The sequence below is a fragment of the Perognathus longimembris genome, chromosome 25 (assembly GCF_023159225.1).
Source record: "Perognathus longimembris pacificus isolate PPM17 chromosome 25, ASM2315922v1, whole genome shotgun sequence".
NCBI classification, from domain to species: Eukaryota; Metazoa; Chordata; class Mammalia; order Rodentia; family Heteromyidae; genus Perognathus; species Perognathus longimembris.
This window is the reverse complement of record NC_063185.1, coordinates 20,968,044-20,985,205: the sequence shown is the minus strand read 5'-3', so window position 1 is coordinate 20,985,205 and position 17,162 is coordinate 20,968,044. Positions and strand designations below refer to the sequence as shown.

At 45.1% G+C, this 17,162-nt stretch overlaps 1 protein-coding gene across 1 annotated transcript; it reads right to left on the bottom strand.

Moving 5' to 3' along the window:
- Positions 1-924: 924 nt before the first annotated feature.
- Ccng1 (cyclin G1) lies at positions 925-7,218 on the bottom strand. Its single transcript, XM_048333971.1, has 6 exons — positions 7,033-7,218; positions 6,220-6,483; positions 5,106-5,359; positions 3,411-3,489; positions 3,237-3,335; positions 925-3,010 (listed from the first exon to the last, which is right to left on the bottom strand). The coding sequence occupies exons 2-6, from the start codon at positions 6,481-6,483 to the stop codon at positions 2,819-2,821; spliced, it is 888 nt and encodes a 295-aa protein (XP_048189928.1). The 5' UTR covers positions 7,033-7,218; the 3' UTR covers positions 925-2,818.
- Positions 7,219-17,162: the final 9,944 nt, after the last annotated feature.

Genomic DNA, 17,162 nt, shown 5'->3' with positions numbered 1-17,162 from the left:
CCCAGTTTGTTCTCAGACAATCGTCTTCAGATTGGAGCCACGGCTGGGCAGCCAGGCCAGTATTCCCCCAGTGGTATAATTCAGTTTCCACACTGTATGCAAGCGTCACCGCGGTCAGAGCATTTCCCTTCTCTCAGATAGAAACCTCGTATGTCTATCCTCCTGCCCCCAAACCACCATCCATTTCCTGGTGCAAAGATTTCCCTGTTGTGGACATTCCATACACATGGCATCATATACTATGTGGGCCCTGGTTATGGGGTGGTTTCACTTGTTCCAGAGGTTCTCCTTCTAGAGGCTGTCATTGCTTAATTCTATCTGAATAATACTCCACTATATGGTGCTATCCCATTTCAGTCCACTTGTGACTTGAGGGCTGTCTGGAGTATTCTCCTGGGTGTGGCTTCTGAATACTGCTATAAACATTTGTATAGATTTTCATGTGGTGGTTGCTTACCTAGGACTAGATATTTTTTTTAGCTTATAGGAGGTGTTTAATCATTTGAGGAATGCCAGCTATTTGGGAATCAGAAACCAAAGGATAAAGGTTCAGGGCCAACACCCAAGTAGTTAGTGTGATTCCATTTCACCCAATGGGTGTCTGTTACATACATGGAAACAGTGACTGTGCGTCTCGTCATTCCTAGTGACACAGAAGCACCAATAGGAGGGTCACAGCCTATGCTGGCTCAGGCACTAAATGAGGACATAGCTCCAAAGTAACCCATGCAAAAAGGAGCTGGGGGCGTGGCTCACGTGGTAGGGTGCTTTTCTAGCAAGTTCAAAGCCCTGAGTTCAATCCCCAATACCACCAGAATTTTAAGTTAGTTTCCATGCATCTTTGTGGAGTTACAATATATGAACCCAGCTTCTTATCATATTAGCACACTGTGAAAATGGGAAGAAAAAAATACCCAGCCAAGATTGCATTTCAATAATTTTATTGAAAGGTACCAAACAATAGTTGGTCAGGTTCCATCTGCCAACTCAGTTAACACTGATGTTTTTAAAATGTTGAAATGAATCAGCCCTTTGGGGAAACCGAAAGGCTACCCATAAAGCATGGTCTACAAAAGAAAGGGAAAACATACTCTGTGGGGCTTTGGTTTGTTTCTTCAGCACTCATCCGTAACAGGTCAATTGCTAACCGCCTTTTTGGAGGGACTCGGGCTATGCAAGCACTCTCTGTAACACTTCCTACGTCTCCTTAAATTGACCTGCCAACAGGAACAACCCTCACTACTACTGCCATCTTGTGATTATGCAGGTGATGATCTTTCCTAAGACACAGAGGGGTGTTTGTGAAAATACAGTCTCTTCTTTTAAAAACAAAATTCTGCATTAGAAGCAATTGCAGTTTTATAAAAAGTCTGTTGTAAAAACTGGAGTGGGTTATCTAGCTTATTTAGCTATTTTAGTGGAGGTAAAACAAGTTTTCAGAGTGACACTTGAGTTTTGAGTTACTAACACAATGGGACTAGAGTTAAGGCAGTAGATTATAAAAATTCACCATGGATGTAAACATCACCTGTTCTAGGAGAAATATTAAAGATGATATACCAAACTTCCCAGGTCTTTTTATTTTTTGCTTTATATAAAATGCCTGCAAATTCAAATGTAACTCATATTTATCAGGAAAATCCCTTTACCTGCTACCTGTGTTGTGAGTTCAAGAAGCCATTTACTGCCTAGAATATTAACTCTGAAGCCTTAAAGTGCATTCGTGAAATGTTGGTTTTGATATAAACTTTATCATTTAAAATGTTAATGTTTAAGTAGTTTACCATCACCAATACCAGTTAGAAACAACAGCTCCAATATAGAAAGTTAGAGCAAAGTGAGAAATGAAGATTCACAGTTTACCTTCTTAGGTTTGTTGTTATTTCACCTTGGTGCCTTTAGCCTTGAATGCTTTAGCCTTGAATACAGGTGAATTCAAGTCTAAACACAGTTGTACTAAGCGTTCATTAGCCAGTTTGCCCAGGTCTGAGGTTACAGTGATAATCTGTAGTTGTGGTGTTTCAAGGTATCATAGCTTACATCCATTATAAAATGGGATCCATACTTAGGGTTGTAGAGGAAGGTTTCAGAGGGTTTTGTTTTTTTCTTCAACACCACAAATTTAAGTCAACAAAAATCCCAATTGCATTGAAATTGCCTAAATGTCAACTAGCTTCTCAAAGTAATGGTAGCTAAGATTCATAATTATATGTAGGTTTGTTAAATGGTAACATTTACTTTTGAGTACAAAATGGTAACGAGCTTTAGAGGTAACGAAATTTAGAGGGCTAATGCATAGAGAATGTGACCAAACCTACATTTTTTAAAAGCATATCACATAAAGCACAGGATGAAGAAAGATAAGCACTGTCCATAACCTTGTTTCTCACCAAGGTTGAAATGCTAGGGCTCGTGAGCCAGGGCCGAGTTTTGGTCCTGCCGCTCAACTTTGGCTGATGTTACTTGGGAGTTATATTTGGGGTTTACCTACAGCAAGATAGGCAATAAAACCACTATTTCCATGCTACCTTACAGACTCAGACTCTAAGGACGTCACAGTTTCCTACACTGATGATTGAAATGATGCCCATTATCAAAGGGGAGGTAATGAGTTAAACTGATTACAGGAATTCAAGGAATGCAGGTTCTGCTGCATACACAATAAATGCTTTCAAGTACTCGCTGACTAGAGCAGTGAGGTTATTCCAATTCCATCTGGCTTATTTTGAAGATCATATTTCAATTCTTCACTTGCAGAAGAAAATGATACCACTGGAAACTTTTTTTTTTCCCTACACAGAGGACCAAGTTTGCCCATTTAAGAAACCGTTTCCGGGATGGTTGGGAGGTGACTTATTCTATAGTAACTGTGCTTCAACTGTCGAGCGGTCCGCCCGGAAACGATCCACTTCAACTTCTGAATGTTCGGTTTGGAACACTTGTTGGATGAGTATTCAGTCAAACACTTGGATACAAGCTCTTGCCAGAAGATCAAATCCCGACCACTTATCTGTACACAAATTTGGTAGACATCATTAATCCCATCACAGCCCCACCAAATCGATGGCCATTTTATGACCATCTTCTTATAACTTTTATCTTTTTCTCTCATCAAAAACTAAGGCTAGCTACTTAAGTTTCAGACAAGCATGTGGCATTACCACTTGATTATAGAAGTTCACACAAGGGGTTGAGAGTCATACATAGTTCTGAACAGACTTAGGGCTCAGACATACCTTGGAATGCTTCTGAAGACATTCAAGGCCTTCCGTGAGTTCTAGAGACTTCTGGGCCTGGACCTCCAGGGCCACGATGGACAAGGCCAACACCGAAGGCTGAAAGAGGCCAAGTGAGTGTCAGACACAAAAACAGGGCTGTATAAATAGGTCTCATCTCCAGGAAATGCCTACCTTTGCTTTAGAAAACGTGATCCTGCAGTGACATGCCTTAAGTTGAGCTTCTAGTCTTTCAAAATTAAGGCTATTTCTCCTTTAAAAAGAAAATGAGACTGATGTCAGGTAGATAGTAGTAACATTAATACCAGAAAAATACTGTTGGTATTAATTTTAGGATTAAAGTAATGTGACTCAAGGTAGCTAGTATTAATGTTAATATTAAAATCAATATTGGGGCTGGGAATATGGCCTAGTGGCAAGAGAGCTCGCCTCGTATACATGAAGCCCTAGGTTCGATTCCCCAGCACCACATATATAGAGAACGGCCAGAAGGGGCGCTGTGGCTCAAGTGGCAGAGTGCTAGCCTTGAGCAAAGAGAAGCCAGGGACAGTGCTCAGGCCCTGAGTTCAAGGCCCAGGACTGGCCAAAAAAAAAAAAAAAAGATCAATATTAATGTCTGACATGAGTCAGACACTTTTTTAAAGAGTATTACATTTTTGATAAATTCCTCTTCATCAGAGGCATTAAATTCTTAAAAGGAACCAAACAGGAAATGCATGACTTGGAAGGAAGGAAGATCAGGATTATGCCACAAATATTAGGATTCCTTTGTCTTTTTGCCCGTTTCGAGGTGCCTCTTGCTCTCTCAGCTTTGCTCACACTGGCAGTCCACTACTTGGTCCACACCTTCAGTCTAGCTTTTTGCTAGTATTTTTTTAATTAAATTTTTTATTTTTTTTTTTTTTTGGCCAGTCCTGGGGGTTGGACTCAGGGCCTGAGCACTGTCCCTGGCTTCTTTTTGCTCAAGGCTAGCACTCTGCCACTTGAGCCACAGCATCACTTCTGGCCATTTTCTGTATATGTGGTGCTGGGGAATCGAACCCAGGGCCTCATGTATACGAGGCAAGCACTCTTGCCACTAGGCCATATCCCCAGCCCTTATTAAATTTTTATTGTCAAACATGTCCAGAGAGGTTATAGTTTCATACGTTAGGCATTGGATACACTTCTTGTACTGTTTGTTACCTCCCTTTGCTAGTAATTTTGAAGATGAGTTGAGGATTTTTCTGCTCTGACTGGCTTCAAATTTCGATCCTCAGGTCCCGCGCTCCTGATTAGCTAGGATTATAGGATTGAGCCGCCACTGCCCAGCGAGTTTACTTTTTTGTGGTTTGATTGTGTTAGGGGCCTCAGTATTGTTAAGCAAGCCCCCTCCCATTGAGACACACTCCCAGCCCTTATGTCCTCTTAGTTTGTTTTTCAGATAGGGTCTCTTACTTTGCAGGCTCATTCCTTGACCCTTGATCGTCCTTGTTGCTGGGAACAGAAGCGTGTGCCACCAGGCCCAGCTTGTTTTTGTTGAGATAGGCTTTCCTAACCTTCGTCTGGGTTGGCCTTGAAGTACCATTCTCCTTTCCCTGACTCCTAAATAGATGGGATTTATAGGTGTATGCCACTATACCTAGCTCCTCAAGGTTTCTATGTCAGCACCTACTGATTGTCCTTGAACGCTTGAGTTAGATGCTTACCAGCTGGGTGTGTAAATGTCCTTTCATCCTAAAAATGAGCCTCAGGAAGCCACTGATGACTGGGTACTAACGGTCAAAAGCTGGTTCACCTACTTTAGTTGGAATTCTGAGGGTAGTGATTTTATGCAATATGCAAACAGTACAGTTCTGATTTCCTTCATTCAAAATGAAGCTCACCTACCTTTCAGATGGCAAATTCTCCTGAATGAGGGAAGCATAGAGTTGCAGAAACTGAAAAGCCGTGGTGGCTCGGACTTTCCAACACACCTTCTCCAAGACAATCTTTTCCATTCTCATCAAGTCTGAAACTGTAAACCTGTACTGACTGATTCGGATCAAGTCAGTTGCCAAAGGGACATTCCTTTCCTCTTCTACTGACTTTACAGCCAAGTAAAAGCAGCTCAGTCCAACACATCCAAGGTGCTTGGGCTGTACCTACAACCAAAAATCCACAGTCAGCCCCCATTGCTACCATGTTTCTCTTAATAAAACACAAGGGGGAATCTACAACAGTCCAGTCATGAAATTATGGTTGAGATCTATGTCTCAGTGGTGATAGATTTCACATGCACTCCCACCTTCACGTAGTTGTGCAAAGGGGTTTCAATTTAATATGTCCACTTATGTGTGCAATGTCACCAACAGTTCTGCTAGAGCCTTTTTTTTTTTTTTTTTTTAGTGAGTCACAGGGCTTGAACTCAGAGCCTGGGTGCTGTCCCTGAGTTGTTTTTTTCCTCAAGGCTCTAGCATACTACCACTTTGAGCCACAGAACCACTTCCAGTTCTCTGGTTAATTGGTGATAAAGAGTCACACACACACTTTCCTGCCCAGGCTGGCTTCAAACCACAATCCTCAGATCTCAGCCTCCTGAGTAGCTAGGATTACTGGCATGAGGCACTGACACCCAGCTTAGAACCTCATTCTTAACCATTCTGTCTTTAGCAAACTTTATCTAAAACTGAGTTGTAATCAAGTGGAAATATCCAACCCACCAAGCAAGGTTTTGTTTCAAGACATCCAGCTTTCCTACTGAATGATGCAGTTCATTATTTGATACTAGCTTTTACACCTCAGAATACATCTAGTAAATGATGCCTCTTGATTATGAGAGGAAGCCTCTGAGTACAAAGTAGCCAGTTTTTCAGTTATCCACCCAAGACATACAAAAAGGCCAAGGCTATGGATTCCAGCCCTCAATTCGTAATCCCATCTCTCACTTTGAGCAAAACTTGAGAAATTCTTCTGGGGGTGGGGGGGGGGGTGGGGTGAGGTGGTCAAGTCGCTCAACACATACCTTCATTTTAGACAGGAATCTGTCCAGTAAATTCACAGCCAGAGAAAAAGTCTCTGTGTCAAAGCCAAAGAACTGGGTCAGGCTCAGAAGGTCTTTGACTTCGAAGTCCCTGAGTCTGGCGGTCATCCTGAGACCGTTGTCGTGGGCAGACTCGATCAGTCTCAGGCCACAGACCTTTGGCTGACATCTCGACTCCTGTTCCAGGAGGGTGCTGAGCTGGTGTAGCAGATTCTGGGTGTCAGGTGTTGTTGGTACCTCTATCATCTATAAAAAGAACAAATCCCAGAAAAGGGGGGGGGGGTGAGTGTTCCTCCCCACGGTGCCAAGAACTGCTTCCTACCCTGTCTTCCCCCCCCCACCCCCCTCCACCGGGGTAACTCAAGCGGAGCCACTTCACTGTGGGTTGTTGGTGGTTGTTTCCCACCCCCACCCCCCCTTCTACAAGTTGGCTACTTCTTAAATGAGGAGGAACCATGCCTTGAAAGGGTGCCAGCCTTGAAGCAGGATTTTCAAGCACGGCTAATCCACCCTGGCGACCAAGGCAAGGCCCCGAGGCGGGTGGGGGAATGCACTCGGCCTGACCGCGGTGGAGTGAAGTGGGGATCCGGGCACCGGACGGGGCTCGCAGGCGGCAGGGCCGGCCCGGGGTGGGGGCTTCACCCACCTCGGGGCTCCGGCTCCTCGGATCCCCAGGGGCGCGGCGCGGCCCCGCCCCTCCGGCGGCCGGACAAGCCCGGGCTTGTGCTCGCCTTGCGCGGGCCCCTGGGCCCCCCTGCCTCCCGCTCCGCGGAGCACCCCGACACCCCAGCTCACCTCGGCAGCGCCGGCGGCTCCCCCCTCCCCCGGCGGTGCCCGCCCTCCCCGGAAACCAGACACCAGAGGCCTACAGCGCGAGGGGGGCCGCGGGCCTGCGCGGGGAGGCCCGGGGAGGGCGAGCTGGTCCCGGGTGGAGGTCTCCGCCGAGCCTCCGAGGCGACCCTGTCTTCCACAGGGTCCGCGGAGAGCCGGGCGGGGTCTCGCCCGGGCTCCCGGTTAATATAGCAAAGGGGGCGGGGCTTCGCCGCAGCGTGGGTTTTGTCACCGCTGATTGGTGGAGGTCCCTTGAGGGATGGCTGGCGCCGTCGAATGAGGGCTGGACGGGAAGCGGATCAGCCAATCCGCGCACAGCTCCCACTTCCGCGGAGGCCGCCACGTCCCCGCCCCTCCGGGGCCACGCCCCATTCCCCCAGCGGCTTTCATTGGACAGTTTCCCGGCGCGCGTTCCTGGCCGGGCCGAGGCGGCGCGGGTGTCGGGTGTCGTTCCAGAGGCTTCCAGAGGCTTCTCCCCGCGTGGCGCCCGCCCGCCCGCCCCCAATTACCTCGCTTTCGGTGTCGTGCCTCAGATACGGTAAAGCACGTGAAGCCCTCGGCTTGCTACCCCTTTTTATTGTCGTCGTCTTCAAATTCACTTTGAAACAGAAAGTGGGGGGCCATGCCCGCGCGGGAAGCAGCCGCCGACGCGGGGTGGGGGGGGTGGGGGTGGGGGGGCGCTGGGCTCCTCTGCTCATTTCAGTGAACTTAGTCTTCACAGCCTGCTTCCTGACAGCGGAGTGGGGGGGGGGGTTGCGAGGGGACCCCCGGGGAACCCCCATCCCGCACTCCCCCATCCCCTAGGGAACTTGATCCCGCCTTGAGGGGATCCACTTGGGGGGGGGGGACAGTAAGGCCACGGAGGTGAGGTGGCTCCTGCAGGGTCACACACCTGCCGTCGGGTCCCTCCTGACCTGTCTGTCCCCTGCGGGGTCGATTTCCTCCATGGCCTGTGGTCTTGAGATGACTTCAACGTGCGGACCGAAGAACGGGCTCAGGGTTCTAGTGGTGCGGTCAACGCAGGCACCACCGGACAACACCAAGATGACGCTCGGGGTTCCGTGGTGTGTGGCTGCACCGGTTCCATTTCATGAGTCACCTTGGCGCCTGAGTCGTCTTCACTGTTGTGGACTTTCAGCCCCTCCTCCCGCAGTACCTTTTGGACCAGCTTGAGGATTTCCGCTCTGAGCTTATTTATTCTCTACTGCCTAGTGCACAAGCCCCTTAGCAATAAACGATAAGCTTGCTCCATGCCCAGGGAAGCCAAGAAGTTGCTGGCATAAGGATATGCTATTAGGAGCCTAACTCAGGCCTGCGGGCCTGGCTCAAGGGTTAGAGCACCCGCCGGGCAGTGTGACACCCTGATTTAAAGCCCTACTTACCACCAGAAGAACCTGTCTTGGGTCACCACTTTATATTGCTGCTGTTTCGTTTGGGGCTTGAACTCAAGGCCTGGGCTCTGTCCCTAAGCTTTTTTTGTTTGTTTTTGTTCAAAGCCACAGCTCCACTTCTGGCTTGTGTGTGTGTGTGTGTGTGATTAGGTGAAGATAAAAGGCCGCACAGACTTTCCTGCTCAAGCTGTCTTCAAACTTGGATCCTCAGATCTCAGCTTATGAGGTAGCTAGGATTACAGATGGGAGCCACCAGCGCCCAGCTGAAATTTTCGTTTTCAATCTATAATTACTTAGTTTGCTGAGGCCGTACTTGAGTTTGAACTCTGGGCATCACACCAAGGTTCAGTACCAAGAGCAGCCCTCCCACTCTTCATAGGTTTTTGTTGTTGCTTTTGTGCCCATATTGGGGCTTGAACTCAGGGCCTGGGCACTGTCCTTGGGCCTTTTTACTCAAGACTAGTGCTCTATTATTTGAGTCACGGTTCCACATCTGGATTTTTCCTTCATGGTTTATTTTTTGGCCAGTCTTGGGGGTTGAACTCCCTATGGCTTCCTTTTGCTCAAGGCTAGCACTCTACCACTTGAGCCACAGCGCCACTTCCGGCTTTTTTTTTCTGTTTATGTGGTGCTGAGGAATTGAACCCAGGGCTTCATGCATAGGCAAGCACTCTACCGCTAAGCCACCTTCCCAGCCCCTCCTTCATGTTTTTTTTTTTGGTCAGTCCTGGGCCTTGGACTCAGGGCCTGAGCACTGTCCCTGGCTTCTTCCCGCTCAAGGCTAGCACTCCGCCACTTGAGCCACAGCGCCACTTCTGGCCGTTTTCTGTATATGTGGTGCTGGGGAATCGAACCTAGGGCCTCGTGTATCCGAGGCAGGCACTCTTGCCACTAGGCTATATCCCCAGCCCTCCTTCATGTTTTTAGGGCTGGGCTTTTTATTTTTTTTGGCCAGTCCTGGGCCTTGGACTCAGGGCCTGAGCACTGTCCCTGGCTTCCTTTTTGCTCAAGGCTAGCACTCTGCCACTTGAGCCACAGCGCCACTTCTGGCCGTTTTCTGTATATGTGGTGCTGGGGAATCGAACCCAGGGCCTCGTGTATACGAGGCAAGCTCTCTTGCCACTAGGCCATATCCCCAGCCCCCTCCTTCATGTTTTTAAAACAGGGAATTTATCAGGATATCTTGTGGATATGGAAATTGAACATGCACTGTAGAAGAGAGTCTCAGTTCTTGTACCTTCTACCTCCTTGAACTTCCCCGGGAACACCCTGTCTTGTCTTGTCTTTCTCACACAAGGCTCAACATTTTTGTGTTACTCATCTTCCAGTGGTTAGTTGAGCCTCTGTGGCTGAGGTCTTCCATCCCCCACTCTCTGGCCCTTGGCAAACATCTCCTACTCTGAAAATCTAGTGTATATCATGGGGATTGTGCAAAACTGAGCAAAGAATATAAAGGTTATATCATTTAGGACTTTATGTGATTAATCATTTCTCTACTCGCAACCCAAAATGTGTATATTACATTCAGGGACAGAATATGGTCAAAACATTTTTCTAACCAGGTATTTTTTTAAATTACACTCTTATCCTTGATCTGGTTAACACAAAAAAAATATGTTTAATGCAGGGGCCTATCTCTTATATATTGTACACTTTCAATAGAAGATATTATCATAGCAAAAGAAAATGACTTTAATTCTTCTTTTCCCATGGAAGGGTAAGTCTATAAACTTTTCTATAAAGTTCTTGTGCACATGCCAGACATGGGGGCTGAGTTCCAAGATCCAACACTCAGATTGGGGCGGTCAGGATGCTGGGGCACAGATTAGAGAGTTAGGCACAGCCCAATGGTCCTTTATGAACATGTCTTGATGGTCATCCAGTAGCCATCTGCTCTGTACTGACAAAGACAGTCTGACTTAGCCCAGTTCAAGGGAAGTGGGGACTGGAGCCAGCAAGCCAATCAAACACAAGGCCCTGAGTTCAAGCCCCAATAATCAACACCAAAATAAATAAATAAACAAATGGCAGGGAAGGGAAATGGGTTCTACATCTTGGCAAGATTGTGACAAAAATCTGAGACACCCCCAGCGAATGCCGTGGCTATTTTTGGAAAATGCAATCGCCCACAAATCTCCATACTAATATGTAAATTTACAAACAAAAAAAGATGACGTTAGAGTTTGGGATAGACTGGGGGTGGGGTGCACGATGAAACTTTGATGTTGACGAAGGTGCATTTTACACATAGATTGACATAGGAAATGGAAACCCCTTTGTACAACGCTATCAAGATAACACAAAATAAATCTTACAAATAAAACCAAAAAATCCTAGCTGCTCAGCAGTCTAGGAGAGGATCTGAACTGTGATCTGAGGATCACAGTTCAAAGCCAGCCAAGGGCAGGAAAGTCCGAAAGAGTCTTATCTCCTCTAAACTACTCAGAAAAAAAGTCATAAGTGGCACTGTGGGTCAAGTGGTATAGGACTACCCCTGAGCACAGAGAAGCCCAGAGACTGAGCCCAGGCCCTGAGTTCAAGCCCCAGGATCAGCAATAAATAAACAAATAATTTAATAAAAGTATACGTATATTTTAAAAGGTAATTTGGGGATTTCAAGAAATGAATGTCCAAGTAGGAATTTCCGGTGTGAAAGCATAACCCATAGGAGGGATCGTTTATGCAGCTCCTTTAATAACCTTTAAGTGGTAGGTAGGCAGACACGTATTCTACTTGGTAAACACGTATGCATTGTGTTTGCCCTCTCCGGTGCAGGGATTTGCTATGAAAGGGAACAATAAACTTTCCCGAGGATTAAGTCAACTGCTCCCCATGCAGAGCTTGGCAAAGTAGAATGTATTTCTGCAAACTCACTAATCCCTAGATTGGAAGGCAATGTTCTAATAAATTCCTTTATCATTGCTGCTTTATCTTGTACAGAAACGAGGCCATTCAAGCGCATTCTGGTGTCATCAGTGTGGGCTCTCTGCAAACTCTGAAGCAATCGCACTAGAAAGTTAGGAAGGTTTAGACAGTTTGAAAGATGAATGCTGGGTGGGGGGGGGAAGGCAAGGAAAGACCAATAAATGAAGTACATTTGAAGGTCACTTAGAGTTTTGTGGAGAACAGTGGTTTAGTTGCATTTGAGTGCCAACCATTGTGACAGTGAGTATTTGAACTGTAAGCCAAGTGAGTAGCATTTATATAATAACCAAGGTGAGATTATTTTCCAGGTTAAATTCATCTTGGGAAAGATTCTCACACCTAGGCCCAAATTTGTATTGCTTGTCATTTGATACTCAGAAAGTTCTAGAAAATGGGTACATTTGATATTCTCACATGAAATCTAGTTTTAGTACTTAAATCAAAGTCTGTAGCTCGCTGGGCACTGGTGGCTCACATCTCTACTGCTAGCTACTCAGGAGGCTGACATCTGAGGAATGTGGTTCAAAGCCAGCCTGGACAGGAAAGTCTGTGAGACTTTTGTCTCTAATGAACCACCAGAAAACTGGAAGTGGTGCTGTGGCTCATAATGGTAGCATGCCAGCCTTGAGTGAAATAGCTCAGGGGTAAGTAAGGTCCTGAGCTCAAGCCTGAGTTTAGGCCTCTCATCTGAGAGCGGGGGTGGATCGGAAACTCACTGGACAAGAGCATTAAGTGAATGAATTTTTGGTTGTGAGAATTAATCATCATGACATTAGTTTGAGAAGAAAGGTATCACTGCTTCATGCTCTTTTTCTTAGGCTTCCCGTCCTGACTTCCAGTTTCCTTCTAGGAGTTGTTGGTTAAAGGGAAGGAAATCCTACTACTTACCAGTTAAGTAGAATATCTGGTTAACTCTTCTTTATTATTCTCCAGGGCAGTGGAGCCGCTGTTTGTATGTAGGCTCAGCGCAATGTGGTGAGGGCAAGGAGCCTAAATTACTTGAGGGCTGTGGTCCTAGTTACCCCTCAGTTACAATTGTGGACTGTAGACCCTTCTCAAAGCTTCTTTCACCAATTAGCACTTGTGTCTAGCTCACCCATAAGGTCAATAGCCTTAAAAAGCAAAAACACAAATGGACTACAAAATGAAATCACAAGTCCAGTAGAAGGCTGATGACGAGACTGTTTGATGACTGCAAAAGGAATTATTTGAATATCAAAGGGTAAGGCAAAGCCCGTGAGGAAATCACTGAAATTCTAGAATATGTTATAAACAGTCTGAAGTTCAATATGGAGGAAAGACTGACAAGGAATCTCACAAAGTTTTATTAGCAGAATGATGTCAAAAATCAATCCTTAGGGCTGGGGATATAGCCTAGTGGCAAGAGTGCCTGCCTCGGATACACGAGGCCCTAGGTTCGATTCCCCAGCACCACATATACAGAAAACGGCCAGAAGTGGCGCTGTGGCTCAAGTGGCGGAGTGCTAGCCTTGAGCGGGAAGAAGCCAGGGACAGTGCTCAGGCCCTGAGTCCAAGGCCCAGGACTGGCCAAAAAAAAAAAAAAAAAATCAATCCTTAACTCAATTTCTGTCTGTTGTATGAATCAGTACATCATTGTGACCATAAATTTTTAAGCAGCATAAATTTATTTCATAATCTGTAGTTTCCCTTGTCTGCGATCTTGCTGCTATGAAATCTGTTGTTTCGCCATTATTTAGTATGAAATAGTATCTCCCTCTTAAGCAGATCTGATATTCTTTTATGAATTATCCTGAAATAATGGGGGTATTCTAAAGAGACACGTTCCATCTTGGTAGTTTGAGAAGGTTTGGTTAGCTTTTTGGCACAGTGTCAAAGTGCCTGGGATAAAAGTCTTTGGGGAAGAAAGGTTTATTTTGGCCCAGGCTTTCAGTCTGTGGTTGTCTTCCATCAGTGCTTTCAGGCTTGTCAGAAGGCAGAAACAGCCTGGCAGAAGGGCTTCAAGGTAGAAGAAAGATGTTCATTTCCCGGTAGAAGTAAACAGAGTGAGAAGCAGAAAGGGGCCAGGATCAGATACAGGCTTCAAAGGCCACCCCAACCCCTGCCTTTCCTCCTACTAGACTCCTCCTCCTGGAAGCCCGTTGGGGTACGAATTCAGCAATTCCATTGATGAAGTAAGCCCTTTTGGATCTAATTACTGCTCCACAGTGCCACATTCGGGCCACCAGGCTTCAAACGATAACAGCATGCTGCTTTGAATAATTTAGAATATGGCAGATTTCTCTTTTTAGAATCTTTGACGTGTCTGGTTCTCTTCCATCATCTAGTAGGTTACTTTATTTTTCATCTGACACATTTTATTAGTTTGTTTTTAAAAGTTATTTCATTTCTTATGATCCTAAAGTAATTGCACAAAGGGGTTTCAATTCAATACGTCAACTTATGAATACAACACAATTTGACCAATGTCACTCCTTCCACAATCTCCCCTCCCTCCATGCGATCTATTACAACACTGTTTTGTTTTTAGTCTAATTAGAAAAACCTCTCAAAAAAAATTCCTTACTCTGGTTCCTAAATGAAATGGAGTCTTCATTCATTTAGCCACTAGATGGCACGGTCGGGGCATTTACCAAGCAAATGGAAGTCTACATTTAGGGAGGAAAAACAGACCAAAACAAAACAAAAACCCCAAAACACCCTGAAACTTTCTATCCTGTGCATAGTTATGACATCCTGTTGTTTTTTTTAATTTCAGAGTTATCCATTAATTATTATACTCAAAGTTTTTGTTCACAGAGATGTAGAAAGCCAAAGTTTTAATTATACTCATAGGGCACTGCCTCAGGGCAGAGAAGGAAGGGTAAGGGCGGAGGCCAGGGATTTTACATAAGGTGTTTCAGTGAATCCTCCCAACATCCCCACCCTTATTTTACATCAGGAAAACTGACTCGAGTTCTCTGGAACTAAGACCAAGGCAGTCACAAGACAGGGAAGAAGAGAGGGAGAGATTTTTCTTTTTCTTCCTGCTCCTTCCTTGATCTATTATTTCTTAATCATCTTCTCAGCCTAGCTAACCCTTTTATTTTCATGCCACATTGTTTTCAAAAGTTAGTGAACACAAAGCCCAAGTCAATCAATTTTTTACTTTGAAGATAAAAAGCTGTAGCTTTCTTAAGATTATACTTCATCTATTTTTAATTTCTTGCTGGCCCTAGGGCTTGAACTCAGGGCCTAGGCACTGTCCCTGAGCTTATTTTACTCAAGACTTGCATTCTACTGATTGAACCACAGCACCACTTAGGACTTTTACTAGAGAGCTTTTACTAGAAGAATCTCATGGCCTTTCCTGCCACGGCTGGCTTCAAACCACCATCCTCAGATCTCAGCCTCCTGAATAGCTAGTATTAGAGGCATGAGGCACTAGCGCCCGGCTCAAGGTGTAATTTTTAAGACAAGGCCAGTGGTACAGGGGTGCCTAGGTCTCCATCCCACTAATTGGAAAGGTTTTATCTGCATTCACCGCTGGTTGAATTGTTTTGAATAACTGACAGTAAGAAACAATACCTCTTAGCAGTTGAGAGTTCAGGCTCTTGTTGCCCTAGTCAAAACCATTTGTCTAGTAAAGCAAAATCCATCACCTTCTAGAATGCTTCCTGTGCCAACAAAACTATGGGTTCAGTTAGACTTTTCGAGATAAAGGTGTAAGCTTTTAGAGTCAGATTAACATTGCTTGGACTTTGGATTGCAACCTGCACCGCTCCTCAGATGGGAGACCGTGTGGTCAGCCGAAGTCTTCCAGGCCTCAGTTCTGCCATCTGTGGAACAGCAATGATTTTCATCCCATGGCGTCGGTGTAGAAATCAAATGAGGTATGTAAAGTGCCTGGTACAGGGCTGGCATGTTCTCATGCTCCATAAATATTAATCGTCATCATTGATATTCCGCTGGTAGAGAGTCAGATCACTTCAGACTCTGATGAAGTCACTTGTGGATGGGGAAAAGTTAAGAGCATCCATTTGTTCCCTCCCAGGGTTGCTATTTTTTCCAGACTTTAATATTAATGCGCTCAATTGGAGATGAGTTTCAGAAAAAATTAGCTGAAGAGGAAAATTACCTAATCATCAATGTGCTTTACAAGGTTTGCTTCAAATTGCAGCAAACACTAATACTGAAGTGTTGGGGAGAGCGGTGACTGAGTGGATCACACCTGGGATGACATCTTCTCCTCAACACCGATTTACACTTTCTTCAAACACACTGGCAGCAGGCGCTGGGGGCGCACACACCCGTCATCCCAATACTCAGGAGGCTGAGAGCTGAGGATCATGGTTCAAAGCCAGCTCAGGCAGGAAATCCGCGAGACTCTTACCAAAGCTATTCAAAAAAGCCGCAAGTGGCACCGGAGGCTCTTACAGAAACTATTCAAAAAAAGCCAGAAGTGGTGCTGTGCCTCAAGTGGCAGAGTGCTAGCCTTGAGCAAAAAGAAGCCAGGGACAGTGCTCAGGCCCTGAGTGCAAGGCCCAGGACTAGCAAGGAAAGAAAGAAAGGGAGGGAGGGAGGGATGGAGGGAGGGAAAGAAAGAAAGGGAAAGAGAGCAAAATAAATGTGTACCCATGACTATGTTTTATATGCAAACCGTTTCTCTGAAAGCAATCAGACCTAAATTTAACTTTTCCAAAGAGTTTCTAGGACATCAGAAGTTCCAAAATAGTTGGACACAGAGGCTCAGGGTAAAATAATTTAACCTAATCATTTTTTGTTACAGAAAAAAAAGATGTGTGCATATTTGGTTTAGGTAGAACTGCTATTTCTAGACCACTTTGTAGAAAACTAACTTGAGAAAAAAATGCTTCAAGTACTTCCTTTCTGGTAGACATACATTTTTTTCTCTTTTGCCAGTCCTGGGGCTTGCACTCAGGGCCTGAGCACTGTCCCTGGCTTCTTTTTGCTCAAGGCTAGCACTCTGCCAACTTCTGGCCTTTTCTGTATATGTGGTGCTGAGGAATCGAACCCAAGGATTCATGTATATGAGGCGAGCACTCTTGCCACTAGGCCATGTTCCCAGCCCCAACATACATATTTTTAAGGATGGCAAAGACTTTACTTCCCTTGTCTTTCTCTGAAAAGGGACAGGAGTCTGTTCATCTCTACCCCATGGCTGATGCTAATGGCAGAGAAATTAAGACTTCAGAGCTTTTAAAAGGGCCATATTTTAGATCTGAAAAAGACTTTTTAAAATTGGCTTGAAAGTGGCAGGAAAAACTTTAATAATTTGATGTAATAAATGTCATATACTCACAAAATGCAGCATTTTGTCTATTTTATTTAATTCTTAAATAAATCATAAAGTTTCATTCACTTTGGAAATTTAAGATGGATTTTCTTATAGCAAGAATTTTTAAATAGGGGGCTAGGAATACAGCCTAGTGGCAGAGTGCTTGCCGCGCATACATGAAGCCTTGGGTTTGATTCCCCAGCACCACATATACAGAAAACAGCCAGAAGTGGCCCTGTGGCTCAAGTGGCAGAGTGCTAGCCTTGAGCAAAAAGAAGCCAGGGACAGTGCTCAGGCCCTGAGTCCAAGGCCCAGGACTGGCCAAAAAAAACCCAAAACAACAACAAGAATTTTTAAATATGTGTCATGATTGCTTATATTAATCCACTGGGTTACCTAGAGCCAAATAGTTTAACAAATATTGCATAAAATATTTTACATTTTTTACAGTAAAAAATTAGTATTTTACTTATTTATATGGTGCCAGAGATCGACTTAGCATCTTGTATATGAGTACTAGT